This window comes from Micropterus dolomieu, linkage group LG07, assembly GCF_021292245.1.
Source record: "Micropterus dolomieu isolate WLL.071019.BEF.003 ecotype Adirondacks linkage group LG07, ASM2129224v1, whole genome shotgun sequence".
In the NCBI taxonomy this organism is placed as follows: domain Eukaryota; kingdom Metazoa; phylum Chordata; class Actinopteri; order Centrarchiformes; family Centrarchidae; genus Micropterus; species Micropterus dolomieu.
The window spans coordinates 31,323,166-31,335,773 of NC_060156.1; the positions used below are offsets into that span (position 1 = coordinate 31,323,166).

The window sequence follows — 12,608 nt, forward strand, 5'->3', positions numbered from 1 at the left end:
TCAACAATCTTGTCCCTGATGTCCGTAGAAAGCTCTTTGGTCTTGCCCATGGTGGTGATGTTGGATGCTGGTTGTTTGGGTGTTGACAGGTGTCTTTTATACAGGTAACGAGGTGAGGCAGGTGTATTTGATGTAGATAATTGGTTGGGATTGGGGCTGTGTCTTAAAGAAAGACTAACTGGCTTGTAGGAGCCAGAATACTTGCTGTTTGGTAGGGGGTCATATACTTGTTTTTCCTCATCAGATGGTTATCAATTTTTATAAATTCATATGATGTGATTTTCTGGAATTTTCTTTGGGATTCTGTCTTTCACTGTTAGAATGTACATATGATTAAAATTATAGATCGTTGCATTCTTTGTAAGTGGGCAAACCTGCAAAATCAGCAAGGGGTCAAATACTTATTTCCCCCACTGTAATTATTAGAAACGGTTAACAACACCAGGCAAATATACCCAGGGACTAACAAGCAGGGCGGGAGCAACACAGGTGACACAGATCAAGGTTAACAAGGCAGACAGAGAGACAGCAGGGAAAACAGAGAGACAGGCAGGCAGGCAGAGAGATAACTGGGGGAACAGATGGAAAACTTGACAGGCAGACATGGGGCAAAATTAATAACCAACACAGACAGAACACATGTTACAAAATACCAGACAAGAATCTAACTTCAGACAATAACAGAAACCCATGTAAACAGACAAACACCGACCAACTATAACACAGGGATCATAACAGACAAAACCTAAACGAGAACACAGAACTAGAACACAGAGTACAGAGCAGACTAAACCAAAATAATGCAGACAAAGAACTAGAAGCAAATACTAAGACATGAACTAAGGCAAAGGACTAGGAACAAAGACATGGAACCAAAACCCAGACTCCCCAACAAGACAGACAGACAGGATTGTGACAGGAGGTGGGGAGCATGTTGAAATCTACATTATGCCATCTTTATTTAATAGATCAGGGGTAGCATATTCTGATAGACTAATAATGATTATTTTTTATATTGCTGATGATCAGCCACTTTCTCAACGGCATGCCCAACAGCAAGGTTGCACAGATTTATTGGTGTGGAAACAAACCACGCTTGTGGGTCATACGCATGCGCAGAACCGCTAAGTAGCACATCTCGATAGGTAGCATAAATCGACAGAACACCGGAACTGCATTCCTAGGACCCTTGTTTATTTTGATACTGCCAGCTAGCTGACTGCTGGCTGGCGGACTACACAAATACTCTGGCTGAAGAATAACCTGCAGTAGTCTACAGTATAAATATTGTAATTACAGTAAGACTTCAATTAATAGCCCGGGCTTCCATTTGCTTTAATCACTAAACCGCCTGTCTATATGTGAGACAGGCAGCAAAGATGGGAAATAGGCTACTATTAAATTGTTTATTGAATATTACTTAATTGCTTACTTAATGATGAATCGTTTATTTGATCTAGTTCAGAGAGACAGCACATTTAGGCAAACCTCAAGCACACAGAGAGAGCGAGGGAGAAGGACAGTATCAAAGTAGTGGTAGCAGATAAAAGCTGAAGGTTACTGCAGTTATTTCAACTTTGATTAAATTTTCTGAAAAAACTTTTTGATTATTTTGATTGCTGCTGGGCCGATCAGCTAGCGCGGCTGACAACCCGATTTCGCTGACTAGATGTGCGTTGATCAATGCTAGGTCTGTCATTAATAAGACATTCATCCTCAAGGATTTCTTCACTTCACATGCTGTGGATATACTCCTGTTGACGGAAACCTGGATAAATACTGGTGAGTCCAATGCTCGTTGAGCTTTCACCTCCAAACTGTACATTCTTCAACTCTCCTAGGACTACTGGATGTGGAGGAGGAATAGCAACAGTTTTTAAGAATTGCTTATTTTGTAGGCCCCTGTCACCTTCTTCTTTTTCTTCTTTTGAACTCAGCTTATTTGTTTTAGGTCGGTCGAATCCAGTACTATGTGCAGTAATCTACCGTCCGCCTAAATATAACAAACATTTTATAAAAGACTTTTCAGATTTCCTGGCTGGGATCATGACAGATTATGACAAGATTTTAATTGCTGATTGTGATTTTAACATACATGTCTGCTGTCCTTCAAACCCACTTGCTAAAGACTTTTTAGATATGATTGATGCTTTTAATCTTTCAAAACATGTTACTGGACCGACACAGGAATATGGCCATACTTTAGATCTTGTTTTATCTGATGGGTTGCCCATTTCTAATATCCAAGTACATGATGCTGCTTTTTCTGATCACATGCTTGTCTTATTTGATCTTGCTCCGCCCTCTCATAGTCTCAACCTGCCTGCATCTACGCGCCTGTGTCGTGTAGATAAGCCCTCCACTGCTGCTCAGTTTACTTCTGCTTTTATTAATGTAACTCAGTCTGGTAATAGTTATCTGTCTAACCTTGACACAGAGCAATTACTTTCTTCTTTCCTTTCCACCTGTGCCGACATTCTTAATATTGTTGCACTGCAAAAAGTTAGGTGTCTCAGATCTAAATCTGAGCCATGGCTCAATGACGCCACCCGTGAAGCCAGGCGAGTGTGCAGGAGAGCTGATTGCAGGTGGAAGGACAAGCTCCATGTATCATACGAAGTCCTGAAAGACAGCTTGAGAAAATACCAGAAAATTGCCTAAGCTGAAAAAACTAGATATTTTTCTGACATTATCTCCCAAAATGTTAATAAACCTCGTGTCCTTTTTAAAACTATTGATTATTTATTAAACTCTCCAGAATCCTCCTGCCTGGAAGCTTCGTTTGAAATTTTTAGGTAAGGTTGCCACTATCAGAGCCCATATTTCACCCCCTGCTTTTGACCCTTCCATAGTTAGCAATGGCTCAACTGTCCCCAACCAGTTTGAGCCTGTGTCACTCTCAGACCTCACTAAAATAGTGACCCAACTAAAATCCTCACATTGTCCCACTGACACTGTGCCCCCTCGCCTCTTTAAGGACGCCTGGGATACAATTGGCCCCAATGTCCAAAAAATCATCAATAGTAGTCAGCAGCAGGTGTCGTTCCAACATATTTCAAAGAAGCAGTTGTGGAACCCCTGATTAGAAAAAGAAATCTGGATTCCTCGGTTTTATCCAACTACAGACCTATCTCCAAGCTTCCTTTTATCTCAAAAACTTCAGAGAAAACTACTTTTACAGCTGCAGTCTTTTTTAGATGTACATGGTATTTTTTAGATTTTTCAATCTGGTTTTAAAGCATTTCACAGCACTGAAACTGCACTTTTAAGAGTTTTTAATGACCTTTTATTAACCACTGACTCTGGTAATTCTGCCATACTAGTAATTAGAAAGCATGGCATCTCCACCACTTCTATGCAGACGACTCCCAAATATATCTGCCCATCAAAAGAGGTGAAAACTCCCTCGTACCTCTACTAGAGTGTTTAAAAGATATTAAGGCCTGGATGGCTTCTAACTTTTAAAATCTAAATGAAGATAAAACTGAGGTCATTGTGTTTGGACCCAGTCGGGCCAGTGATATCCTTTCTGTTGACCTGGGCTACCTGCAACAATATGCAAAACCCGTAGTGACAAATCTGGGTGTGAAAGTAGACAATGGTTTTAAACTTGATAAACAGATAAATAATGTTGTTAAATCCAGTTTTTATCACCTGAGGCTTTTATCTAAAATCAAACCTGTTTTATCTCGTAAGCACTTTGAACATGTGATTCATGCTTTTATCTCAACTCGTCTGGACTACTGTAATGCACTTTACATTGGTGTTAACCAAACCTCTCTCTCACGCTTGCAATTAGTACAAAACTCGGCCACTCATCTTTTAACTGGAACTCGTAAGCATGAACACATTACACCAGGTGCTGGCCTCGCTTCACTGACTCATTTTAGAATACATTTTAAGATCTTATTGTTTGTTTTTAAGTCACTGAATGGTTTGGCACCACACTACATCTCAGACCTCTTACAAGTCTACACTCCCCCACGGTCACTTAGGTCTACTGACCAACTTCGGCTGGTCGCTCCAAAAACCAGGTTAAAAACCAGGGGCGTCTGTGCTTTTTCAGCAGCAACCCCTAAACTGTGGAATGAGCTACCTCCACAGGTCAAATTGGCCCAGACCCTCGAATGTTTTAAATCCCGTCTTAAAACCCACTTGTATTCCCTGGCTTTTAACCCAGCATGAGAGCTGTGTAGTCTTGTTGTTTTATGTGTTTCTATGTGTTTTATATGAGTTTTTATGTTTTATTTCTTGTTCAGCACTTTGTAAACCTTTGTTTTTTTAAATGTGCTATATAAATAAAATGGATTGGATTGGAGGACACATATGGACTAAAGGAATATAAATAATCAAGATATGGAAACATTCAGACTTTATGACCTCTTCAAAGGTCAGGAGTCACCACTTCTGTTTTGTCTCTCTTGTTTACCATGCTGGTAAATCTGAATGAATTACAGTATACTGAATTAACCATACTGTTAATGGTTCCTGTAAAATGAATAACATGATTGAATTGTGTAGAACATATCCGATCTAATGACGTGTAGCATTTCCATACTGACAAAAGTTTAAACATTTATATTTTTAACGCAGGATCAAAGCACCTTAGAACTAGCCCAAGCAGGTGACCCTGTGGGCTTTAAGATGTTTTATTTATTCAAAAAACAAAAAACCAGACCCAGCTTCTAAGTGAGACGTGCATTTATTTGTCAAACTGTGTAGCCACACCTGGCCAATAAAAGGTATAGGCATCTAATTAACCTTTCGCTAAGACACGCCCCCCGTAGTTATTGTTGCTAAGTCCGACAAACTGTCCGACCTATCATACCTTTAGCATGGCACACATGTCTATTACTGCACTCCCTGGAGAAATATTGTCTAATTTTTGGAAAAAACGATCTCAGATAGAGCTTGTATAGACAGTTTGACAGTTTTGCAGTTGCAATATACATTTGAAGGTTGTATTCAGGCTGTCAAACTGACTTGAAAAAAATAAAGACAGAAGGTAAAGCCTACCGATCACAGAGAAAAAGTGAACCACCGTATTATTGGCTAATGAGTTGGGTCGGCTGTGGCTCAGGAGGTAGAGGGGGTTGGCCGTTAATCGGAAGGTTGGCAGTTGAATTCTGGCTCCCCCAGGCTGCATGTCGAAGTGTTCTTGGGCAAGATACTGAACCCCGAATGTGTGTGTCTGTTAGTTTCTGTTTGAGCACTTAGGCGCAGTGTGTGAATGGTGTAAAAGCACTTTGAGTGGTCGGAAAGACTAGAAAGGCGCTATACAAATACGGAGCATTTACATTTTAATGAGAAAGAGGACAACAATATTAAGGATCAACACTAGTTAGGCTTGGTAGGTCTCTCTTCACCATTACAATCATTAAAAAGGAGAACAGCAGGGTTATATAACGTTACACTCAGTTAGCTAGCGTTAGCTAACTAACATTACATTAGGAACAATCCACAGCCTACACTTTTCTGGATTTGTTTTAGGCTTTGGAAAGAGAATAAATCGTACTTCTCCTTTCAACCTCTCTGGGTAGCGACTGTAACTACTATAAGTGCCCCAGGAACAGTATTGGAATCTTGGAAAAATACGGAAAAAGAGAACTAGAAAACTCCTTCTTTTGCATTAGAGTCAATGGAGTGCAGCCATGAAAGTGACCTCAGAGAGAGTCCTATTCTGCACTGTGGCTGCTGTGTCTTACCCCAAAACTGCCCCTGGTGGCTGTTCCACCAGTTTATGAATGTGTGTGAATGTTAGTTTCTGTTTGAGCACTTAGGCTCAGTGTGTGAATGGTGTAAAAGCACTTTGAGTGGTCGAAAAGACTAGAAAGGTGCTATACAAATACAGAGCATTTACATTTGCACTGTGATTGGCCAGCTGCATATTCAGGGTGTGGCTTAGTGAACGGTCAATTGGGACTCTTGGGGTGCTTTTAATTGTAAGTTTTATGGTAAAGCCATCATTCCTTACAGTAGCCATATATAGTGTAAGTTATTATTATTATGTTTGCACAAGTTATCTTGAACCAAAATGTTTATATAGGTGAAAACCATGTGTTAAACACCCTATTGTGTTATGCAAGCACACTGTACTGCTTTTTTAATATGCTGGGTTAATATACATGTTGCTTCTAATTGGGTAACACCTCTAAAACACCCACCAAACCTGAGAAAATTTATCTCAAAGCCTATTACACATATCAAGAAAACATAGCGTTTTGCCCACAAACCATAGCAAAATCCAGGTGCTCCTCCTGACTCAGCCTCTCTAGGGGCCGGCTGTGAGTGGTCTCTGGTGTTTCCGTCCCTTCTATTCCTCAAAACCAGATCAGTTAGGCCACAACATGATTAATATGATTATTACAGAGGAATACATTCACTCCCCCTCCCCATTTAATGACAGGAATCTTCCCCAAGTTAGTGCAGTGAATTATTACCAAATTTGTGCCAGTGACTGTAGAGGACAGTGGGGATGGGGAAAAACAACAATAACATCAGGCACTTCTCTGCTCTGAGTTTTTCAACTCTCAGCAACTCATTCAGAGTGCCCCTGCAAAGAAATTAGGTGCTCCGGGCACAAAAAACAAGGTGCACAGGGCGTTTAAAAGACAAGGTGCGCATACCAAAAAAAGTACCTGGTACTATGTTCAACTTTTGCAATAATAAGCCAAAAAGAAGGTTCCAAGCGAACCGTTTCATATACCCTGCAATGGGAGTGAGGCGTAAGTGCTGGTTAAGTGTCTGTACAGTATCAATAAGTGAAAATGTCCAAATTGGGCCCAATTAGCCATTTTACCTCCCCAGTGTCATGTGACTTGTGTTAAAAGGTCTCAGGTGTGAATGGGAGCAGGTGTGTTAAATTTGCACATGGCACCTCATGGCAAAGAATCTGAGGATCTGAAAAAAAGAATGGTTGCTCTACATAAGGATGGTCTAGGCTATACGAAGATTGCCAAGACCCTGAACCTGAGCTGCAGCACGGTGGCCAAGACCATACAGCGGTTCTACAGGACAGGTTCCACTCGTGGTTGACCAAAGAAGTTGAGTGCACGTTATCTATTTATTTTAATGTTTAATATATATTTATTTCTTTAACACACACACACACACACACACACACACACACACACACACACACACACTCTCTTACTGTTTTATTTATTTTAATAAAAAAATATTTTAATTTTTCTAACAAACACACATACGCTTTAATTACTTGTTTAATGATTGTTCTTATGAGGTTTGTATTATGCTTTGGCAATATTGTTGTTACACATTCATGCCAATAAAGCTAATCTGAATTGAATTGAGAGAGAGAGAGAGCTGCATGAATATGTTGCCTCAATCAAATATGATTTTGAATATGCCTAGTAAAAAAAATAGAAAATCGATGTGGCAGTCAGTGTTTATAATTATCCAAATTATAGGCTAATTATGGGAAACACTGCTTTCACTACCACCCCCCTTCACATCTAAATAAAGCAGTCTCTCCTGACTTATAATAAATAAAAATATATAAAGCAAGTAAATCACAACTTTTGAACAGCTGTTTTTGGATTAGTAATTGTAATAATATTGTTTTAGAAAAGTAATTAGTTATACTACTAGTTACTGAGAAAAGTAATATTATTACAGTATACCTCTTTTGTTGCCATCAGTTTAGACATTAATGGCTGTGTGATGTCTTATTTCTGTTCTGTTATTTATTGTGTCATTTCTTCAGTGTTGTTACATGAAAAAATGTGAGGGGTGTGCTTACTTTTGTGAGATACTGTAGATATGGGATCAGTTTTTTAAGATTTTCACTTCATTAGGGGGTTCTGAGTGTAGATTTCAGAAATACTTTATTGATCCCCAAGGGGAAATTCTGTAATTGTTATTAGGGGGGAAAATAATTTAAACAATTTCAGCATAAGGACACAATTTACCAACTGTGAAAAAAGAGAACTGGTCTAAATACTTTTTAAAAAGCATTTTATATTACACATTTCAGATGTGATATGGGTGTTTGTGAAAATAAAATGCTGACTGCCAAGACAGAGTGATAGTCAGCATAAAATGATAGTCATTTGTGATGTTGATGTCATACTTTCACTGACCGCAGCAGAAAGAGGCGCACATAGGAACAAATCTGGACTGGAATTTATTATTTCCTCTACAGCTCAGCCATGGATCAATGTTCACCTTGTCTGCCAAAAATGTACATCTAAAGTGCTTAAGCTTATGTTCCCATAAAATATCTAGCTACTGAAACAGCTCTATTCTCAGATATAAAGCTAGAGGCAAGGGTTTGTTGCAACTTTGACATCAAAACAGACTGTTAATGTTCCACTACACCGCACACATCTAAAGGAAAAGGGTGACAGTAGAAAAGTTCAATTGCGAAGTGCTGATGTTCACTTCTGGGAGACTTCATCCAGCTTGGGCTCTAAAAAACACAAAGCAGAGCTATTAACTCAGTGCATGTTTGATTATTTAGTATTTTACATTTTCAAGTCCTTATTGCTACTTTTTGTGGTCACAGAATATTCAGATTTATGATAAAGCTAACCGGCAACAAGACCTCACAGTGTCAATGACACACTTATTAGAATAACACCACAAGATTCAAATCAAATGGATTTTCCCCCAGGGAGGATGAAGTAAATTTCATGGCACTGTATCCATTAGATTCTAATATTTCCTGGGTTTCCAAAGGAAATTTGGCCTGATGGTGATGTTACAAGGCAGACTATTACTTAAAAGAAGAACTGACCAGAATTATTATCTGTAGTAAATTGCAGTAGCTGTGAGCTGTTCAAATTAAAACACAGACCAAGATAGCTATCCTGAAGGGACCTTTATACTGTGCACCAACGATTCTGTAAGTTGATTGCATGTCATACTGTTCGAGAATGGTGGTAATCTGTCATGATTAATCAATGATTGGCTATGATTTAAGGCATGACAGATTGGGCGACGAATGCACAGTGAATCTTAGCACTACAATGTAAATTTTAAAAAAAAGATATGAGAGCAGAGATACATTGTCAGTTCACGTTATCCATCTGCGCTGCTCCAAGTTTTGAAAATGCAGTAAGAAAACAAACAAGCTGTGGCACAGTCACACCTTGGGTGGCATTGGCCAGTGTGTTCTGAGTGATTTCAAGTCATATTCTGAATGGCTGGTTTTAGACATGGGTCATAGCAACAGTCATTGTGAGAATTTGCTCCTAAATTTCAGGCAGTCTTTGGTCTCCAGATCTTCAAATTGTCCGTTGATGGAGGTTTCTCATAGTGTAATCGAGGACTGTTTTAATTTGATGACCAGGTTTCACTATGTTTTTCTAGCTTCAGATAGCTCAAAATGTGCATACTGTAAAGGGGCCTTTAGGCCATGCTGCATGGCAAACATTAATTTAAAACAAGGATCTTGAAAGGTTACTGAAAGTAAACATTGATCAATAAAATACATTTTGTTGTTGTTGTCATCTAGTTTACGAAAATGGAATTGCATTCACAACTCTTGTGTATGAAAAAAATAAATAAAAATGTAGGTCAGGTGTTGACTAACCTGTGAATTTGAACTCTGGGAAAGATGTGAGGTCTCCACCACCATATAGTCTCTGAAGCTTTGCTATTTCATCTGCCAAGGCCTTTTCGTACTCTGAACCTGCATCGACTAGCCCCCCAGTACACCTAGAGGAGGAGGACAAAGATCAGTTATGAGTAAAGTACCATTTAATTTTCTCTCAGGTTCAGTGCATTTTATCGCCATGGCATTCTCTGTTGAATCATCAAATGTCATATTTATTTAGTAATTCTCATGAATCATGCTTTATTTATTTTAGTGCAGTTGTTGGAAGAGTTGTTTACAAGTTTCAGGTGTTTTGAGAGTGGGCAACTTCATCACCATCCATCTTTTGCATGTTTTCCAGAATAAAATCTTGAAGCATAACCTGGGCTGAGAAGCCCAGTCCCACATACACTGTCCTGTTGCCCCAAAGACTCACTAGAGAACATTACATGTATAAATCTCCTGCTAACAGTCCCAACAAATGCACTACTTCTTCCTGTTTGAATGTTTTTTTAAAACTACAGTGGAAAATTACTGAGCCTTTATTAAAAATAAATTACATCAATGACCCGTATTGTCAGGCCAATTCCCACTGCAATTTAATGTAAAGTCATAAAAGTAGAGACTCATAACATTTACTTTGTTATATATCAAAAGTTCAACACTGAAACACACAATATTTGTAAGTTCTTTCCACAGAAGGTTCAACAGCTGTGATATTATGGTCAGCAGAACTGGTAATTGGAAGGTGAGACAATTTCCTCCATTTCAGTTTTCCAAATACTTAACTTGCAGCATTAAGAACCTTCCTCAGAATCACCTGTGTATGGTGAACCTTATGTAACTTCCATCACACATTTCAGCTGCTGTCCAGCTGAAGCTGTGCTTGTATTTGAGCACGCAGCTACAGTTTAAACCTCTCTTACTTCCAAATTGGCTAAATCTGTCCTAAACCCAGCTAAGCTAGTGAGTTTTAGAGATACCCTTTTAAACAAACACAAAAAAACAGGGATGAAATAACACGCTGGGTGGAAGCAATGAGACTTACTGGCTTTTTGTGGAGTACTCGCGTATGGAGTCTAAGAAGAGCTTCTGAATGGGGTCCATTTGAGCTGCGAGTTACAGGGAAAAAAAACAATTATTTCTCTTCAAAGTAAAAATTATTAATTCATTAACCAGTATCATGCGTTTGGACCTGGGAGTGGTAGACAATAGTCAGCTACAGGGGTAAGATAGGAAAGAACATGTGAAAGGTCAGGTCAGTTGATAGGTTAAAAAGTTGCTGTGATAGGTCATACTAGGCTATACATTTACAGAACTGAACATAGTCAAACAAAACATTTAACAGTGAAGTCCAAAAAAACGATTTATAATGTTCAACTTTGACTCCACGCACAGCAACCAGGGTGTAATCTCCCCATGTGCTTAAAATGAAAGAAAGGAAAGTTTACATTCACACAGTATCCATTAACAAAATACACCCAACAACTGTATCAAACATGATGGACTGATTACATATTACTTTTCCATGCAACTCCCAAATAAGAGTGAGAAGTGTAAGGGAGGGAGGTTAAAGCTATGAAGGTGGAAAGAAATTCTAGAAAACAAAGACATAAGTGCAGTTAGCAGGCAGGCATTAGTAGGATGTGGAAAAAATAAACATTTTAAAAAGTCTCAAAAAACACATGGCAAAAATCTCAAGGCAAAATGCTGTGCAGTTAAAATAAGCATCATACAAGATGGCTGAAGCAGCACAAACACATCAGACAAGGAGTTGATGTATAGCCAGTAGATGTTTTGGGGGGTGGGGACAAAATAACCAAAATCCATCCCCCCTGTTAAAGAAGAACTAATCACTGTCTATAGCCATATGAAAGATGACCCAGCCATGGGAAGGGGGGTGGTGATATGGAAAAGGAAAGATTGAGGGTTATGGGCTTAAATGCATAAGGGACTACTGTGAACAAGCCGTGTTGAGGGTTAGTACAAAAAGTGTGTTTGTGATGTCAGGTATTTTTTACAGTTTATCCTTACACTCATCACAAATGACTACTGTATATTCATATAAATAGAGATTAAAATGATTGCTGGTAGACTGCAGGGTCCACAGAGAAAAAGAGAAGGATTGTGGGGGAATGGGAGGTTGTAGTGTATACCCTCAGATAGTTCAACTGGTTCAGATGGGGCCTCCATCTGCAGTTCCTCTCCTGCAGCTTCAGCTATGACTGGAGCAGGGTCCACCAGCTCCTCTGCACTCTCCACAGGGACAGAAACTTCAGCCACAGGCTCTGGGGCTGCATCTACAGGGACTCCAGCAAGGACAACTTCAGGGGCAGCTTCTACAAGTGGTGCAGCTTCTGCAGCAGGGGCTTCAGGTGCAGCTTCTACAAGTGGTGCAGCTTCTGCAGCAGGGGCTTCAGGTGCAGCTTCTACAAGTGGTGCAGCTTCTGCAGCAGGGGCTTCAGGGGCAGCTTCTACAAGTGGTGCAGCTTCTGCAGCAGGGGCTTCAGGTGCAGCTTCTACAAGTGGTGCAGCTTCTGCAGCAGGGGCTTCAGGGGCAGCTTCTACAAGTGGTGCAGCTTCTGCAGCAGGGGCTTCAGGTGCAGCTTCTACAAGTGGTGCAGCTTCTGCAGCAGGGGCTTCAGGTGCAGCTTCTACAAGTGGTGCAGCTTCTGCAGCAGGGGCTTCAGGGGCAGCTTCTACAAGTGGTGCAGCTTCTGCAGCAGGGGCTTCAGGTGCAGCTTCTACAAGTGGTGCAGCTTCTGCAGCAGGGGCTTCAGGTGCAGCTTCTACAAGTGGTGCAGCTTCTGCAGCAGGGGCTTCAGGGGCAGCTTCTACAAGTGGTGCAGCTTCTGCAGCAGGGGCTTCAGGTGCAGCTTCTACAAGTGGTGCAGCTTCTGCAGCAGGGGCTTCAGGTGCAGCTTCTACAAGTGGTGCAGCTTCTGCAGCAGGGGCTTCAGGTGCAGCTTCTACAAGTGGTGCAGCTTCTGCAGCAGGGGCTTCAGGTGCAGCTTCTACAAGTGGTGCAGCTTCTGCAGCAGGGGCTTCA

The 12,608-nt window shown here is 40.3% G+C and overlaps 1 protein-coding gene across 1 annotated transcript in view; it reads right to left on the reverse strand.

The window, feature by feature from the left end:
- Window positions 1-7,960: 7,960 nt before the first annotated feature.
- The window catches only part of LOC123973965 (protein app1-like), a 20,208-nt gene continuing 15,560 nt past the window's right edge, over window positions 7,961-12,608 (reverse strand). Inside the window, exons 5-8 of the mRNA XM_046054366.1 lie at window positions 11,716-12,608; window positions 10,608-10,671; window positions 9,557-9,681; window positions 7,961-8,431 (exon numbers count right to left, since the gene is read on the reverse strand). Coding sequence (XP_045910322.1) covers window positions 8,400-8,431; window positions 9,557-9,681; window positions 10,608-10,671; window positions 11,716-12,608 — 1,114 coding nt within the window. The 3' untranslated portion in view covers window positions 7,961-8,399. The remainder of the gene's footprint in view (window positions 8,432-9,556; window positions 9,682-10,607; window positions 10,672-11,715) is intronic.